Here is an 18,971-nt window from a genome sequence, read left to right as displayed (position 1 = left end):
TGGTTGGTGAGTACAGTGTGACTGAAAGAAGGGACTGTTGAAAGTCCGCATGCAAGATTCACTTACCTTCAATGCAATAATTGTTCCTGTGAATCTTCATCATCAAATCTGTTTCACTGTCAGAGTTAAGATTTCATTTTTTACTTGCACTGTATCCTGTGTATTAATTTTCCAAATGTTATGATGGCAAAAGGCGAGATTATTTTCATTGCCATTATACCTCATGGGTGAAACAAAAATTTCTCCTTCAAAATATCAAATTCATAGACAGTTTCTGATGAAGTCAAAATACAATTTCTGTCTTGCCTTTTAAAGTGTCAAACAATGTTATGCATATATTAATTTCAGTTGAGTTATTGGAACACAATGTTATAATGCCCCTGTTCAAAAGTGATTACCCATGTATTTGAATAAGAGTAAACGGTAAAAAATGTATGTGCAACAGTGTGTATTAATTGTACCCATCCATCTATTTGTGTATGTTTTTTTTTCTTTCATACTGCTTATCCTTATTAGGGCTGCTGCTGAGCTGGAGCCTATCACAGCTAACTTGGGTGGTCGCCAGGCAATCTCAGGACATAAAGCTTTTTACATATATATATATATATATAACTTAAAGCAATGTACTGTATATTTCAATTCACTATACTGTATGTCGAGTGAAATGAGAGTTTAAAACCATAATGGGTTAATATGGACAAATGCAAAGAAAAGATAAAACCAACGCAGGCTGGACAGAGGAAGGGTGGATCTACTCTGAAGGTGCACAGCATAAAAATGGAAGCGCTCTACACAGCAGAGCAGGCATAGGCGACTGCTAATCACTACAAAGTCGCTGTCTCCACATAGCGTGGATGACACACCCACCCAATAATGGAGAATTACTGTAGCATGTGTTAAGAGTTTCACTGACTATTTCAGAAAAAAAGTAAAGTTATACAAATCAGAGGTCAATCAGCATCCTGCAACAGATTGTGTTTGACTTTGGAGTACCGTGATCCTTTTGCTGGTTAGATTGCAGTGTTGCAGCACATTAAATTTTATCGGCTATTTTTCATGTTGCTCATGAGAGTAGGGTCCACCAAACAGGAATAAAAATAAGATGCAGTATCACAGTTGGAAGAGGAAAATTGCTACTTGGAAATTGTAGACAATGAAAAGGAACCTGTGAGTAAAACATGAGTAAAAGCGGATTTGAGGATCTTCAAATGTGTCTTCATGTGTCACAGCAGCAGCCTTTATATTCCCTGCAGGCTTTCGGACTCTTAACACAAACAACCAATATCCCTTTGCCAATAACATTAAGTGAAAAGGGATGCTTTTAGAACAGGATGTTGTGGACTTCATGCAGTGGTCACAAACACCACAAAGTGAATCTTCGTGAAGTGCGTGCATTGTGTCTTTCTTGCTTGATAGAAGGCAGTTCAAGCTAATAGTAAATATTAAATACCAGACATACTGTACAGCTATTCTGTTGCTATTAGAGCATCTTTAGGTGAATTTAAAATGCAATTCCAATTATAGGGTTATGTTTATTTATTTTCTCTTGAAAATATACCCATAAATTTGTCATACGAAAACAATTATACAACTTTTGAATATTATATCACAACAAAATTACACAAATAAACACCCACATCCCTGTAATACAAAGATATGCCCTTAACTGGTTTGCCAAAACTCCACACAACAAACACTGAAAATGTTTCCCAACAAAGAAACATAACATTACAAGTTTCTACTACAAACTCGAAATTGACACCTATTAAATGACCAGAGCCCCTTGGCACCCCAGTGAGGAATTGAAGAGGTATGATCAAAGAAATATGAGGAGAAATTTAAGCCATAAATCTGTGAGGCTTAACTTTGTCTTGTCCCAAAGAGGGCACAAGCCAGTAAATCTTTGCCATTGTGTCCGGCCACAGAGTCTTTTATATCATGTCAAGGGATTTTGTTTTTTTTTCTGGCAGCAAAAACTGCCTGTGATTTATTATGTTATCAAACAGCTTTAACATGCCATTTCTATTGCTGGAAGCTTTTCTCTTGTGATAACGCCTTTGACTCGTGTTATTTCTAAGGAGAAGTGTCTTGTCCTGCTGGAAAGTGAACTCTACGGACAATACAAAGCTCACACCTCACAATAAATTACAGCATAATGTTCCCCTGAGTTAATTCACCATATGTTAGACTCCATTGCATGAGGGCCACTATTTCTAAATGGATGCAGCATTTCTTTTTGAGAATAAGTGGGAGTTTTCCAAACAAAACATATAACATCCTGTTTTATCCAGCAGTGACAATGACTCAACAAGAACAAAGGCCTGGGCCCCATCTTTTTAATATTTCTCTTACATAAAAAAGGCAATGCGTGCACATGCACAAAGAAAGACAAATGCAACATGCATACACTGATGCACGCACACCTGATTACAGCACACACCTTTCACACTGCAGCTAAGATGGGTACAAGACAATTTAGTCCTGACATATTGCAGCAATGATAGCTATCACTGCGTTCCGAATATCCCCCAAACCCCCAGTGGCTCCGTCCTTCACTTTGATGTTAGGGATAGTTGACAACATCATTACTCATCACATCACCACTGATACACATGCCAAGTGCAACACTAGATCACTTCCATATTGATATGTTGGTTATAGTATTATATTAATGTAATGTAAGGACATAATTACATATTTCATATAAACACGTTCACGGTTTCACTTTGATATTCACATGATCACAAGATCGCATTCATCGACAGCCACTATATTAGTACATCATTTGTCACAATTCCACTGTGTCATAGAAAAAAACTTGTTGTTGTTGGTATTGTGTGCATCAGTCTGCTTCATGTTCAAATCATTTTCATATTGACTCGTCGAGGGCCACTTGTTTCTGTCACTTCAGCTGAGGTCCCATTGGTTTTGCGTGGGACGTATTCAATATCAAAGTTGCTCTTATGACGTCCTTTCCCTCGGCTCCAGGCAAACAGAAGCAGGAAGCAGAAAACGACCACACCTAGAAAGGACAGGCAGCCCATGGCTGTGGATATAATAATAGTTTTAATGTCTATGGGGACTGTCATGTTGTACAACACAGTCCCATTCCCACCAGTGCTGTTAGAGTTTGTCAAATAATTTGAGCTCCTGTTGCTATTGTAAGAGCTGTCTCTAATGCCCAGACTCTTCACAGCTAAAGAGGCAGACAAGCTGGCATTGCCAGCAGGGTTACTTGCAATACACAAGTACACCCCGCTGTCATGCAACTCCGCAGCCTTGATCTCCAGGGTGCCATCTGGTTGGACTTCCACCCTGCCACTGCTCTTGGCTGTGATGTAGCGTCTGTGAGGTGTAATCCAGACCACTGAGGGTCTTGGTTCTCCCTCTGCCAGGCAGCTCAAACGGGCAGGCTGACCCTCGTCAATCATCAGCAGCTGTGTTATGCTTGGTCCAATTCGAGGCTTGGTGCAGGTCATGTACTGCGAGACCAGTGGTTCCTTGAGTTCACGCAGTTTTTTCCCCAGCAGGTACTCAGGGGCACTGCACTCCGGCTGCATATCAAGAATATGAAGAGAGGGGGGCTTGTAGCTATTCAGCAACCAAAGCAATCTGCAGTCACACACCAATGGGTTTCCACCCAGACAAAGCCTCTGGAGGCTGTCTGGTGATGCAAAAACCCCCCTCTCCAGAGAGTCCAGGCGATTTTGTGACACATCCAGCAGTTGCAAAGATATGAGGCCAATAAATGCAAAGAGTTCAATAGAGACAAGCTGAGCCCCTTGGAGACAGAGCTCCTTCAGATGTGGGAGGTTCCCAAGCTCTTCTTGATGGATATGCCGAATTCGGGAGAACGACAAGTTGAGGTGAGTGAGGTAGGGCAGGTGGCGCAATGCTGCACCAGGGAAAGCAGACAGGTTAGTGTTGGTTATGAACAATGTTGTGAGGTTGAGGCCATGTAGTGACAGCGGGGGTAGTGTGTCCAAACAGGGCCAATAATCAATCTCTAGTCGGCGGAGACGGAATAGCCTTTTAAAAGAGAAAGGCTTCAGAAAACTAATGCTCAAATGGCGCATACGTAGTTCGACCAGGTTGTGCAGATGTGCCAAAGCATCAGTAGGGACCACAGTGAGATTGGAACGTTCCAGCGTCAGATTTTGAAGTCCAGTTAATCCCATGAACGCCCTCTGAGAGATGAAAACAAGTTCGTTGTCACCCACCTCGAGGGATGCCAACTTGTGCAGATCTTGAAAGGCATGGTCTAGTAGAACCACAAGTCTGTTGTGGTTGAGGTCAAGCCGAGTGAGGTTGGTCAGGCCAGACAGCACGCCTGCAGGAACCAGCTGGATCACGTTACTGCGGAAGTTTAGGGATCGGAGAGCTAGTTGAGAACGAAATGATCCAGTTTCCACTACACTGATGAGGTTGTCACTGAGATCCAGGTCCTCCAGAAGCTGGAATGACGAGAAGTTGTCGGGTGTGATTATGCGTAGCTTGTTTTTGCTGAGATCCAGGACTCGAGTTTCGATGGGGATGCCCTCAGGGATGGTGCTTAGACGCTTGCGGTGGCAGCTCACTGACTTGCTCTGGGCAGAGCACTCACATCGAGCAGGGCAGCTCATGGTCAACCTGGCCAGAAGAAGCAGCAGCGCTCCACCCAGGAGGATGTGGTAGTGTGGGGCTGGGCGTTGCATGACTCTTTTACCCATGTTGCCCACTCTCATCACACAGCTCGTTATACGTCCAGAACACCATCACGATCAGGCCCTGTAAGACGCAGCATATAGAAAAGAAATGTTACAATACAGTAATCCCTCACTATATCGTGGTTCACTTATTGCGGATTCAGTGCATTGCATTTTTTTTTATAGCACAATGTAGTGCAGTTAATCACCTGCACATCTCTCATAAAGTTAGCTTTATCAGCTATATAATTTTAATGTGGCAGCAATGACTTACATAAGGTCAATGGAGCTCTTATTCTTGGTAGAAAAAGAAACATTATTGATAATCTCAAGTCATACATTTGCTAACTCACTAAATTTCCTGAGGAAACAAACAATATGACTGGAAAGCCCCCCCAAAAAACAAGCCAGATTCAGAGTTTTATTAAATAAATTCACAAATACCAACCTTTGCCCTACGAATAGCTAATGCACATAGTCTTAACAATATTTCCAGGAACAAATATTTGCAAGTGAGGAGCAGTGTTTAGCTTGAGTTTCTGTAACTACAATATTTCATTTTTTGTGGGGGTTTTCTGGAACGTAACCCCTGCGATAAACGAGGATTCACTGTACTACATTTTCTACTCAGACTCTTCATTTGTTTTCCCTCTTCCTTTTTACACCTGAAATCTCCTTAAACTATCTTAAAAGTCCTCCATCCCTTTAATAAGCTCACTTTTCTTGGCTCGCTGGAATTAATAGAATTGAAGTTAGAGCAGGGCTAGGCACAACATGAGAAATATCATTTGCAGGAAAATGTTTATCACTGGGTAGCACAAACGGTTGCAGGCTAGCTGGCGATGTTTTCTGAGGATGGAGGATATTTCAGCCTAGTGGCGAGAAATGACTCTCATTACAGGGTGATGCAGCTAAAAGCCTGGGTGGTAATAGTTTGTGCCCGCATGTGCATGTATTCTATCTTGCTTTTGCAGGTTCATGGTCCTTCAGATGGACTATTTAACCGCGGCTCAGATAATCAAAAATTAAATGGCAGCAAATGTTTGCTTCCATAATGCCCTGCTTTATAATGCTTATCTTCAAGCACACATGGCCTCATTTCAAGGAACACTACATGACTGTATTTGCGTACTGTACGTGTATATTGAAGTGTACTCCTGTGCCCTGTTGAAAATCCACATATTACTTGTTTGATACACAACAGAAAGTATCAAATTTTTAAGAAAACAAGTTTTTAGGCAAACATCAATGCTAATATTTTCAGATTTACTCATTTTTGTATTTGTTGTAATCCATTTGTGCTTTCTTGTGTTATTACTTTAAGTACAATTGCATTTTCTTAATGTAGTTTCCTATCAGTACTGTATTCATCTTGAATACAGTGGAGTCTTGAAAGTCAAAGGTAAGTTTTACAATTTGGAATTCAATCAAAATTTATATGAGGGGTTTAGACCACATGCGTTTTTTGGCTCTTTGTATTTTTTGTGATGTCACCACATAACTGTAATGAGCAGGAAATGAAACTTATTGTCGTCATATGTCATCAGTGTTAAGGTCGGTTACATGAGCTGTTGAAAGGTTTTCTTGAACAGTGGTTGAGCATTAAGTTCACTTGCCTTCCCCAAATCTCTTTCCTTACTACCTTGTCATCAAAAGGTGCAAGTTGTTTTATTTCTAAGACACTTTTATTTGTACTGTGGTGAAGGGTTAGCAGATAACTTAAGAAAATTGCTTGTACAGTGAATAGGTTCTAAATTAGATGGCATCCCAATTTGATTGTAAAGGCCAAGGAATAAAATGTATGTGTAATACAGTAGCTGCACGGGTGCTGTGAGAATACACAATTTTTCTTGAGGATATGATATTTTTTGGACAATAAAGCTGATTTTAATGACAATTGTAATGCTAAAATGCTGTCATTTTTCATGACGTTTAAATGTTGATTTTCTTTTTCAGTTGTGTATTTATTTTTCATTAGATGTCGAAACATGTCTGGGAATTCACTGTCACTAAACAGTACAGCGTTAGGACATCATGACAGAGTAACGAGGGTAAGAATACAGATTCGACCCCCCCCTCCAAAAAAAAAACAAAAAAAAAAACATGGGAGACATTCCTCTTTACAATTTGGAATGACATCGACCTTGACATAAAAAATACCTTCCAGCAGCCACAGGTTGTTGAACTGAGAGACGCCTATGAGCACACCGAGCCCGACAATAATTGCATCATTACCAGTAGTATCTGCATTCTGCTCGTGGCTATATTTGCCAATTAGGAGTGCAAAATATAAGCTTCAGCCATGAGTGCCGGAAATGTTAATGCACAGAGTTAAAAAATAAATAAATAAATAAATAAAATACAGAGCTGTGCCTTCAAAGGGCTATGTCAACCACTGCAATCCTGGCAAGGTAAGCAGATGATCATCCTGGCAGACACAAACCATACTTTGATAGTGATGTGAGTGACATTAAAAATAAAGCTTTGATGAGACAGAAGGCATCAAGCTGCCAATGACTCCACCAGCTCAGCAGCTACACTGCTGTAGCTCCGTCTTTTCCAATCCTTTTGTGGTGTTCCCATTTCCCCCTCCTAACCGAACCCCCTTCCTTTTCACGGTCCTGGCATGGCAAAAACATCAGTTCACGCAAGAGTCTCAGCAGGGCGGGGTTTTCATCGATCGCAGCATAAGAAACATCAGATGCCAGGAATGCAGCACGGAACAAAGAGCAGGCTGTTGCCACAGCAACTACAAGCCATTACTCTCATCTGCCCCATGCATTCTGCCAATCAAATTAATGAAACGCTGGACAAGTAGAGTAAGAGGAGTGTTGTTTTATTCATATTTCTTTAGTCCTGGAATTGACAGAACATACAAATTGATCAAAATCTCATTCATTCATGTTCTCTGGTTTTAGCCAAGCCTACTTGGAAGGTGTTCCCAAGCTGTCATTCAGACTGCCTTGCTATTTGTCCACCTGTCTCTTTGCCCATCCATTTTGTGCTCCAGTAACTATCTCTGTCAGTCCACCTTATTATCCATCCACAAGCCTGCTCCTGTCTCTGTGTATTTATCAGTCTGCCTTTAGCCGTCAGCGAGTGTTCCTCCCAGGCTCTCTGTTTAATAATTACAGGCCAGTTGTCTGGCGCTGCAGGGAGCAACTGGTCAGGTGATTTGTCTGAGAGCTACAGCTCTGTTCAGTGAATTGGTGTGAGGCCCAAAAATATGACCAAAGGAAAAAAAAACAAATAAAAAATATGTGTGAAAGATAATGAAAAAGCTCCAGTTAAACCTTTTAAAACTGTTATAAATTATATTCCTAGTAAATATCATTAATCTGCTCTGGCCCATGATGTTTCACTGATGAAATAAAGATGAGTTCCCAAATAATCTAATAATACTGTGAAAGTTGAAATTAGCCCACTTCGTGATTTCATTTTTTTATTTTTATTTCTTTCAAAACTTAAATGTTCCAGATCATCAAACCAATGTAATATCTCACAAAGAATAGCCAAGTAAATATCAAAAAGTTGTTAAATGATTTTATTTACTAACGGGGACGGGGGGGGGGGGTCAAACCTATTTTTCCCTATATGAAAAGCAATCATACTGCCATGACCATGTTTGATTGATGCCTTGACGTTCTTTCTATAAAATGCTGCAGAACTTGAAAGCCCCTGTAAAGTGATTTCAGAGATTTGCTTCTAAATACATAATACATGTTTAAAAATATCTGCTGAAAATGTGCAAAAACTGAGACCTACATTGTACTGACGATTTTACCATTTCAGTTTTTACCTGACGTTTTGGGCTTGGCTAAAACGGCATCGCATGATGCCGTTTGGAGTCAGGCATGAGTCTTCCGTCCCCCACCATATAAGAACTCAGCGCCTTTTTTCGTAACAGTAGCTATCAGTGTAATTGTGAGTTAATTAGGTTTGCTAGCTAGATAGCAATGACAAATCAGGGTTCAGGTTTCAAAAGGGTGAAAAATCAATACGCTCTCTCAACTCTAAGACATTGTGAGCGTGTCCACTGAATGCGCTGAAACACCCCTCGCACAACTTTCAACTGTCACTCAAATACACTACATCGAGCACATGCTTACACATCCCGACATGTTTGCACCACGAAATTATATCCGCTAAAAGCCTCTGGTGGCTGGAATACATTCCACCGAGTCATCACGGGGTTACAGCGATAGTTACTTTTGAGTCATCAATGTTTCTCACTAAGTACTGATTTCTGGCTGCTGGTGACTCAAAAAACCGCAGTCCAGCCATTCAAAAGCATATAACCGTTCACGGAGACCGCTGACTTCTCAAGAAGCGGAAGAAAGCGATTGGGAGGTGATAGTTGATTCTACAATGCACAGTGACGGTGCAGTACCAGAAAAGTGCAACGAAAGGCACGATTTCACTATTGCCACACATTTTTATTTTCCTTTGTAAAAAAATGTATTTGATTGTTGTTGCTTTTTTATACACACATAAAGAATACAGTTTTACTGTCGTGCAATGCATTATGTGTTAATTATTCATACCGAAATGCGCGGTCATAAATCGTCATACAATAAGGACTGCCTCACGGAAGGACTTACAATACTGATCGTAAATAATATTTTCAATGAAAAGTGAGAACTTTCAACTTCATTGTAGTCCGGACTGTGAGCTGGTGTGACGCGCTGCATGGCTCACGTCACACAAGTAAGTGCTTCTTCCTTGTCAATCACTCACAGCTTTGCTAGTTAAACAGTTGCGTAATCTTGTCACCTTTTCTTGCTCTTCGCATCAAAATTTTGGTGGGAGAAATGGTGTGTGTGTGTTTGCATGCATCCAATATCCGCCACTCACTTTCACATTTTCGCGCACACACACACACACGCCTTCATGGACCACAATCGGCATCCATCTATCTAGAGAAGTTTACTGAGAACGACGGTGTGCTTGTTTACATTTAGGTATTACTGTATTGTGTTGTCATGTCAAGTCTGCACTAAGTTGCTGATTTAATGTGGCTTCAACAACACTAATATTTAAGTTATTGGTTCATATTGGTGACACCATTCTGTAACTTGTGTGGCGTACAGTACCAAGTAATTTGTACGGTTAAACTAATGCTATTTTTTGTAGGTTTGGTTTATCGAAGCACATTCTTATTTTTTTGGGTTGTTTTGTTGTTGGCCTTTAAAAAAAGATTTACATCAAAAAGAAAGGTATTTGGAGATAGATAAATAGACGATAGAGAGACCGAAGATCTCATGTTATCTATTTAAATACAAAGCGACAAAGAAATACAACTGATGTCTTTTATTGCAAATTTTATTTCTCGTGTTTATAATCCATCCATCCATCCATTTTATGAGCCGCAGGCCAGATTTGAACCCGTGTCCTCAGAACTGTGAGGCAGATGTGCTAACCAGTTGTACACTGTGCCTCCCTCCCTGAGTCATGACGCTGTGTATTGTGATATCAAACAGAGTGTAGAAGCGCCCTGAACGACGAAAGCTGCTCTAAACAAAAACAAACACCTGACCTGATGTCATTTTAATTATAAAAGTGGGTTCCCCAGACGGCAAGAAATACTTTTCAGAGCAAATTAAGACGACATTTCCATTTTAGAATGGTGCCGTCACCGGCACACCTTCAGAAACACTCGGGTAACATCGGCATATACCCGGAAGTGTCTGCTCATCTTAGTTTTTTTTAAATCACGTGTTCATGCAAGATTTCGAGATCAGCGGCAGAACGGAATTTTTATGCGCGTGGTGTTTTGTGATGAGATTATCAGAGCACACCACGCACAATACGACAAAAACTGTTCAATGTCTTATTTTTTATCTTCATGTGAAGGGTTTCTAGTCATGTGAATAGAAAACCTTTTACTATTTGAAGTGTGATCTGTGGACCAGGCCTATCTCACTATTGCTTCATTACGATGACTTTAAATTGTTGTAATGCACTTTAAAAAAAAAAGGCTTTTCTTTTAATGCCAGCCATCAGCACCATACTTGAAGCAGAATCGCTCTTCACACTTGTGAAAAATAGTCAGCTGGTACCGATATTCTTTGCCTATAAACATCATGACTAAAACGCTATAATAGCTGACTCACAGTACCTCTTTCGTCCGCTCAATAAAATATCTTTCGTTCAGTCTTTCTGGAAGTTGTCTGCAAAGTGCGGTGACATATTGTGTAACTGGATTCATACTTCAAGTGCATTATGATGTTTTATCTTCACGCGGCACTGAATTTACTATAGCCATTGGAGCGCGTTAGAGGAAAAGTGCGTAAGTCGACGGGGGGGATTCGTGGACGAACAGATTTGACAGGGAACGCCCACATTTTAGGGGGTTCTCCACCCAGACTGTGTATCTGGCAAGAAGGTGCATAAATGACAGACTTTAGTGGGCAGGAAAATCTGTGTAGCCATAAAAGCGCAGATTAGCGCTGCTTGGGTTGGGTGTATTTTATCTGGCTAGTGCGGCTTTCTCCCACATTCCAAAAACTATGCAAAGAAATTGTTGAATGTAGTCCAACCTTCCTGGGCTGGAATAACAGGTGCCATATATTAGTAGACTTCATGCAACACAGATGTGAAGCAGTTATTGGAAACAGTAGTTCTACAACGTCTTATTAGTTCAGTGATTCACAGGAACAGCACGCATTAAATTTTTCAATTTATTCATCACTTTCTGTGAAGGAATAACTACTTTGATACATTTATTTTTAAGGCGTTGGAATCAAATGTACACTTCTCCATTAAACTAAAAGCTATTACCGTATAAGGATTATTTGCTTTATTATTATTATTTTTAGCACAACTGTACAATACAATTACTATGTCATCAGACATAATTTTAGGGTGGTAAGATAACATTTTAGGGGTGCTAAAGATTTTACATACTGGATGCCCATTATGTGTATGTTGGTTTGACTGATAACAACACTTGCAGATCAGACACTTAATATCAGTAAAGCCATCATTATTAATTCATAGACGCGTTTGTCTTGTGAGATCGATATTGTATCTGAGAGTAGTTATTAAAAATTAATTGGCTTAGTCCAGTAAAATTCTCTTCAGTCAAGATCAATTTACGCCGCTAATGTCAAAAGCCATAGATTGCGAAGTGTTGATAATGAACAGGGATTTAATGCTGGTCATCATGACAGATCGACATATAGATTGGAATCAACACACTCACTAATATAATATCTAATTGTTGCAATATTTATTATGAAATGGAGTAGTAAGTTGGAATAAATATTTTATACTTCTTACTACTCCTTTTCAAAAACATATGTTTGTGTGGTTTATTTTTATTCTTCAAGAGCTATTTTTTGCTGTTTTTTTTTTCAACTGTTTTTAGCTTTGTTTATTGTTTTTATCAGATACTGTATTATATTTTTCTAAGTATGGGAATTATTTCCTTTTTTTATTATTTGGATTTGTTTGAAATGAAATATTCAAAGAACATGAATAATCTTATAAACTAAACTCTGCTCATCGCTTCATGTATTTCTTCTTCTCCTGTCCCTTATTTTTCTCCCTCAGCTCGCTTTTCCTTTCACAGTGACTCACGCATCACCCTACAGCTCCTTTTCGACTGTCACATTCTAAGCAGTTTTACTGTGACTCTAATCCAATTCAGATCCAAATCCCAAAAACACTCAACCCTTTGGCTGCCCTTATCAATGACCCCTCTCACCATTACCATTTACCCAGAATTCTAAGGTATCGTGTTTGCTTTCCATTTCACCAATGCCACGCTTCGCTCCAACTCTTTCTAAAAATATGTTCTGAGCCTGAATGGAGCAAAAAAAAACGGTCTAGTTCTCTACATATGCCATTCGAACCAGGCTGGGTCAGGAAAAATGCCACTCATCCAACAGTCCAACAGTTTAAGAACAACGTTTCTCAACATAAAATTTCAAAGAATTTGCAAGTTAAAACTGCATCCAGGCGAAACATTTGATTTGCATGAAAAGCGAAAGCCATATATCAACCACATTATTAAATCTTCAACAATTTCCAATCTTATATATATTAAATCTCTATTCAAAATTTATCATTTTATTTCAATTTAAATTTAAAATTTAAACAAATCAATAATAAACCTTAATATTAAAAAACAACCCAATTAACACACCCAACTCCTCTCACATATCAATTAATTCTATTTTAACCATTAATTAATTTACCAATAAATCATATACTTAAACAATATCACCTTATCAAATTAAATCTCATAATATCATCCACCTCCCAAAAAACCTTTCAACCATAAAAACATCTAATCCTCCAAAACCATATATCCCCCTATATTATACACTACCCCTCTATCTACAAAATCTTCAACATCTTCTCCCAATCCCTTCCCTTCATATCTCCCAACCTAAATATCCCAAAACAACTACCCCAAACATCAACCCCCCCCACCAAAACCCCAAACCCAAAAAACAACAAAAACAAAACCAACCCAAAATAAAAATACCAAACCCCACAACCTACCACCCCCACCACCCCTTCATTTTTCCTTACTTCCCTCGGCCAGAACGCCCAGCTTGGTGTAGACTGGTCTGCCAAATCGGCAAAAACATGCAGCAATCAATGTGCTTGCGCGAAAATCAGGATCCACTGGCATTCTCGCCCCACCGCACATGCGCTGTCCACAAAAATAGAGCCCATAGCATTTGACTCTTTTTCACCATTTCAGTTGTCCGGATTTTTGGGAGTGGCTAAAACAAAGCCCAGTGATGCACTTGGGCTTTCTTGCATGAGTCAGCCCTCCCCTACTAAGTATATAAATACTTAGGCGCCTTCTCACATGAGTAATTTTCCTGCACAATATCGATTTATTGAATTACTTGACCCATTTCGGCTACTACAGCTTGCAGTTAGTTACCAAGCTATGCCTACAACCTGAAAAATGCATCTTTCCTGGATGCCACAATTTACAGAACAGCTTGGTGTCATTATTTAAACTCCCAAGTGTTATGTATTTTCTGTTATTCGGGATACAATAATAAGTTGAAAGACAAAGCATTGTGGGGTTTCTATCTAGCAGGAAGTATGTGCTCAAATGTACGTCAGTGTGAGGCACAGGCTGAATAACGTGTCGGTGTGATTAATAAACGGTCAGCTTTCCATGATGTATCCCTGTTATGTGGATCTGCACACGACACAACACTGAGCGAGGCAGTGACGTATTGTACAACCCCACCGCTGGTCCGTGGCGTCCAGAAGCCTGCTAGCCCACGAGTAGTGTCGCCACAGTTACCTTGTAAAAGCAACTTAGTTACTTTACTGATTACTTGAGCTTAAAAGTAACTTTGTTACTTTACTAATTACTTGATTTCAAAAGTAACTAAGTTAGAAAAAAGTTACTTTTTAGTTACTTTCAACAGCTGCCAAGTGGCAGGAATATCACTTATCAAACTATTAACAGTCCCTGCCTTGGAGTTGATAAAGGGCATTAAAAAAAACATTAATTCAATTATGTTATATTCTTTGTTACAGCCACGTTGCTCGGCACATGACAAACAGGTCTGTGTTTTACTTTAGTGAACAGATAATCTGCCTCCCACCTGTCTTGGAAGTTAACTGTTTTCCATCTTTCGTTTGGCCATTTTTGGGAAGTGGAAGTGTAAATTTGCTCGAGGAAACTGGTAGCATAGTTGTTAACGACTGCAACAGAAAGGGGAGGAGCGCTCGCCGGTCTAGACTAATGGGCCAACACACTAGCAAAGCATTCTGGGATTTGCAATATTAGTGGCGCATGTGCTATATACTGGCGGGGCAGCTCTAATACACATTTAATATGGTCTTGCGGGCCAAGTATAATTACATCGTGGGCCAAATTTGGCCTCCGGGCCTGAGTTTGACAAACATGCTTTAGACCTTAGGATAATCTTAAAGGCTAATCTGATAAAACCTAAAATGGGCTGGCGTTTTACGTCCTTGGTCAGGAAGGGGCAAATTTGGGACAAAAACAGCCAAATTGTGTTTATGTGTAGCAGGGCTTAGATATTTAATCTTTTTATTTTCTATTTGTTTCTGTGTCGGTCATCAAAATGTCACTCACCTGGTCCGTGACGCAAGGAAGGTTGAGCACCGCTGATCTGCAGATCAACCCCACGCATCCTTTTTTCTTGATGGACACGCATTCAGACATAATCACACTATTCTGATTGAATTACTATTACAGGATTTATTTTAGGCACAGTGGATGACTGGTTAGCACGTCTGCCTCACTGTTCTGAGGACCGCGGTTCAAATCCCGGCCTCGCCTGGGTAGAGTTTGCATGTTCTCCCCGTGTCTGTGTGGGTTTTCTCCGGGTACTACATCCCAAAAACATGCATGGTAGTTTAATTGAAGACTCTAAATTGCCCGTAGTTGAGAAAGTGAGTGCGAATGGTTGTTTGTTTATTTGTGCCATGCGTTTGGCTGGCAACCAGTTCAGGGTGTACCCCGCCTCCTGCCCGCAGTTAACTGGGATAGACTACAGCGCGCCCGCGACCCTAGTGAGGATAAGCGGTACAGAAAATGGATGGATGAATGGATTTATTTTACACAGAATAAAAAAACACATGCTCTTCTTCAAACTGTAGAGTGTGAACCAGAGCAGTATACACGACTGGGCAACAACACATCTGCTACGTAAGGTATTTTCATGTTTTATGTGTCCTATTTTTTTCTCACAGATTTCAATGACGGCGGCACGGTGACGACTGGTTAGAGCATCTGCCTCATAGTTCCGAGGTCCAGGGTTCAATCCCCGGCCCCGCCTGTGTGGTGTTTGCATGTTCTCCCCGTGCCTGCGTGGGTTTTCTCCGGGCACTCCGGTTTCCTCCCACATCCCAAAGACATGCGTGGTAGGTTAATTGACGACTCTAAATTCCCCGTAGGTGTGAATGTTAGTGCGAATGGTTGTTTGTTTATATGTGCCCTGCGATTGGCTGGGAACCAGTTCAGGGTGTATCCCACCTCCTGCCCGATGATAGCTGGGATAGGCTCCAGCACTCCCGCAACCCTTGTGAGAATAAGCGGCTCAGAAAATGGATGGATGAATGAATTTCAATGACATTCACAAGTACCAGTAAAGCTCCATGCTCCATGATTTACAGCCAGCCTCAGAAGTCAATAAATCACGCATGTTTGGTGTTTGTGCACTGATCCCCAGTTTACAAGCTGTGGGTGCGTGAGATATCTGGACAGGAGAATATGCGTAGATGAAAAGTGCGCGAGCCCAAGTGCATAACAAAAAGATTTACGAATGAATTGGAGAATTATAGACCTTAGTTATAGCACTTAAGCAGTCATTTTATGACACAATTATGTGGTTAAGAATACTTTTCATGCCTTCAGATATGAGTTCAATTAATTTTGTGACCATGCTCATAACTCAAAACACTATTTCAAATCACCATTCATCTGTTAAAATTAATGGGAATGGCATTAATCCATTCCATACCCCCCAAAAAAAAAATCAAAAAAATAGCGCTCTCTAATATTGTACTAAAAAAAACATACAGTCATCATGACATCGTCAAATAAAATGTTTTGCGACATTTTGGTTGCTGCAGTGAATAACAATTTTAACTATTGCTACCATTTGGGTAATGCAGCCCTGTGGGGAGCACAAGCCAGTGCAAACTGTAGGCCGGTCCCAAGCCCGGATAAATGCAAAGTGTCAGGAAGGGCATCCGGCTTAAAACTTTGCCAAACAAGTATGAGCGTTCATCCAAAGAATTCCATACCGGATCGGTCATGGCCCGGGTTAACAACGTCCGCCACCAGCGCCGTCAACCTGCAGGGCGCCGTTGGAAATTCAGCTACTGTGGGTCAAAGTCAAAGAAGAAGAAGAGGTGGAAAGCGTGTTCTTCAGCAGAAAGAGAAGAGGACAGTGCAAAGCCCAGAACTGAATGTGGGGACTTTGAATGTTGGGACTATGACAGGAAAATCTCGGGAGTTGGTTGACATGATGATTAGGAGAAAGGTTGATATATTGTTTGTCCAGGAGACCAGGTGGAAGGCTAGACATTTAGGGGCAGGCTAGACATTTAGGGGCAGGGTTTAAATTATTTTACCATGGTGTAGATGTGAAGAGAAATAGAGTCAGGTTTATTTTAAAAGAAGAGTTGGCTAAGAATGTCTTGGAGGTGAAAAGAGTATCAGATCGAGTGATGAGGCTGTAACTTGAAATTGAGGGTCTTATGTATAATGTGATTAGTGACTATGCCCCACAGGTAGGATGTGACCTCGAGGTGAAAGAGAAATTCTGAAAGGAGTTAGACGAAGTAGTTCTGAGCATCCCAGACAGAGAGAGAGTCGTGATTGGTGCATATTGTAATGGACAAGTTGGTGAAGGAAATAGGGGTGATGAAGAAGTGATGGGTAAGTACGGCATCCAGGAAAGGAACTTGGAGGGACAGATGGTGGTAGACTTTGCAAAAAGGATGCAAATGGCTGTAGTGAACATTTTTTTCCAGAAGAGGCAGGAACATAGGGTGACCTACAAGAGCGGAGGTAGAAGCACACAGGTGGATTACATCTTGTGCAGACGACGTAATCTGAAGGAGGTTACCGACTGTAAGGTTGTGGTAGGGGAGAGTGTGGCTGGACAGCATAGGATGGTGGTGTGTAATATGACTCTGGTGGTGGGGAGGAAGATTAGGAAGACAAAAGGAGAGCAGAGAACCATGTGGTGGAAGCTGAGACAGGACGAGTGTAGTGCAGCTTTTCGGGAAGAGGTGAGACAGGCTCTCGGTGGACAGGAGGAGCTTCCAGAAGACTGGACCACTGCAGCCAAGGTGATTGAGAGGCAGTCAGGAGAGCACTTGGTGTATCTTCTGGCAGGAAAGGAGAGAAGGAGACCTGGTGGTGGAACCTCACAGTACAGAAAATCATACAAGGAAAAAGGTTAGCTAAGAAGAGGTGGGACACTGAGAGGAGCGAGGAGAGGCGAAAGGAATACATTGAGATGCGACACAGGGCAAAGGTAGATGTGGCAAAGGCCAAACAAGAGGCATATGAGGACATGTATGCCAGGTTGGACACTAAAGAAGGAGAAAAGGATCTATACAGGCTGGCCAGACAGAGGGATAGAGATGAGAAGGATGTGCAGCAGGTTAGGGTGATTAAGGATAGAGATGGAAATATGTTGACTGGTGCCAGCAGTGTGCTAGCTAGATAGAAAACATCGAGGAGTTGATGAATGAGGGAAATCAGAGAGAGGGGAGAGTAGAAGAAGCAAATGTGGTGGACCAGGAAGTGGCAATGATTTGTAAGGGGGAAGTTAGAAAGGCATTAAAGAGGATGAAAAGGTCCTGATGACATTCCTGTGGAGGTATGAAAGCATCTAGGAGAAGTGGCTGTGGAGTTTTTGACCAGCTTGTTCAACAGAATTCTAGCACGTGAGAAGATGCCTGAGAAATGGAGTGTGCTGGTGCCCATTTTTAAGAACAAGGGTAATCTGCAGAGCTGTGGCAACTATAGAGGAATAAAGTTGATGAGCCACACAATGAAGTTATGGGAAAGAGTAGTGGAGGCTCGACTCAGGACAGAAATGATTATTTGCGCGCAACAGTATGGTTTCATGCCTCGAAAGAGTACCACAGATGCATTATTTGCCTTGAGGATGTTGATGGAAAAGTACAGAGAAGGTCAGAAGGTTCTACATTGTGTCTTTGTAGATCTAGAGAAAGCCTATGACAGAGTACCCAGAGAGGAACTGTGGTACTGCATGCGAAAGTCTGGAGTGGCCGAGAAGTATGTTAGAATAATACAGGACATGTACGAGGGCAGCAGAAGAGCGGTGAGGTGTGCTGTAGGTGTGACAGACGAATTTAAGGTGGAGGTGGGACTGCATCAGGGATCAGCCCTGAGCCCTTTCCTGTTTGCAGTGGTGATGGATAGGCTGACAGATGAGGTTAGACTGGAATCCCCGTGGACCATGATGTTTGCAGATGACATTGCGATCTGCAGTGAAAGCAGGGAGCAGGTGGAGGAACAGTTAGAAAGATGGAGGCATGCACTGGAAAGCAGAGGAATGAATATTAGCCAAAATAAGATAGAATATATGTGCATGAATGAGATGGGTGGAGGGGGAAGAGTGAGGCTACAGGGAGAAGAGACAGCAAGGGTGGAGGACTTTAAATATTTGGGGTCAACAGTCCAGAGCAATGGTGAGTGTGGTCAGGAAGTGAAGAAACAGGTCCAAGCAGGTTAAAACGGGTGGAGGAAGGTGTCAGGTGTGTTATGTGACAGTAGACTCTCTGCTAGGA

General features: G+C 41.2%; 1 protein-coding gene across 2 annotated transcripts in view; it reads right to left on the bottom strand.

The window, feature by feature from the left end:
- Nucleotides 1–1,554: 1,554 nt before the first annotated feature.
- The window catches only part of lingo2b (leucine rich repeat and Ig domain containing 2b), a 64,781-nt gene continuing 47,364 nt past the window's right edge, over nt 1,555–18,971 (bottom strand). For both annotated transcript variants that reach the window (XM_061795967.1, XM_061795968.1), the window contains one exon: nt 1,555–4,767. In XM_061795967.1, the coding sequence (XP_061651951.1) occupies nt 2,859–4,724 (1,866 nt within the window). In that variant the 5' untranslated portion in view covers nt 4,725–4,767 and the 3' untranslated portion in view covers nt 1,555–2,858. The remainder of the gene's footprint in view (nt 4,768–18,971) is intronic.

This window comes from Phyllopteryx taeniolatus, chromosome 13 (assembly GCF_024500385.1).
Source record: "Phyllopteryx taeniolatus isolate TA_2022b chromosome 13, UOR_Ptae_1.2, whole genome shotgun sequence".
NCBI classification, from domain to species: Eukaryota; Metazoa; Chordata; class Actinopteri; order Syngnathiformes; family Syngnathidae; genus Phyllopteryx; species Phyllopteryx taeniolatus.
The sequence above is the reverse complement of the archived record's forward strand: the minus strand, read 5'-3'. Positions and strand labels throughout refer to the sequence as shown.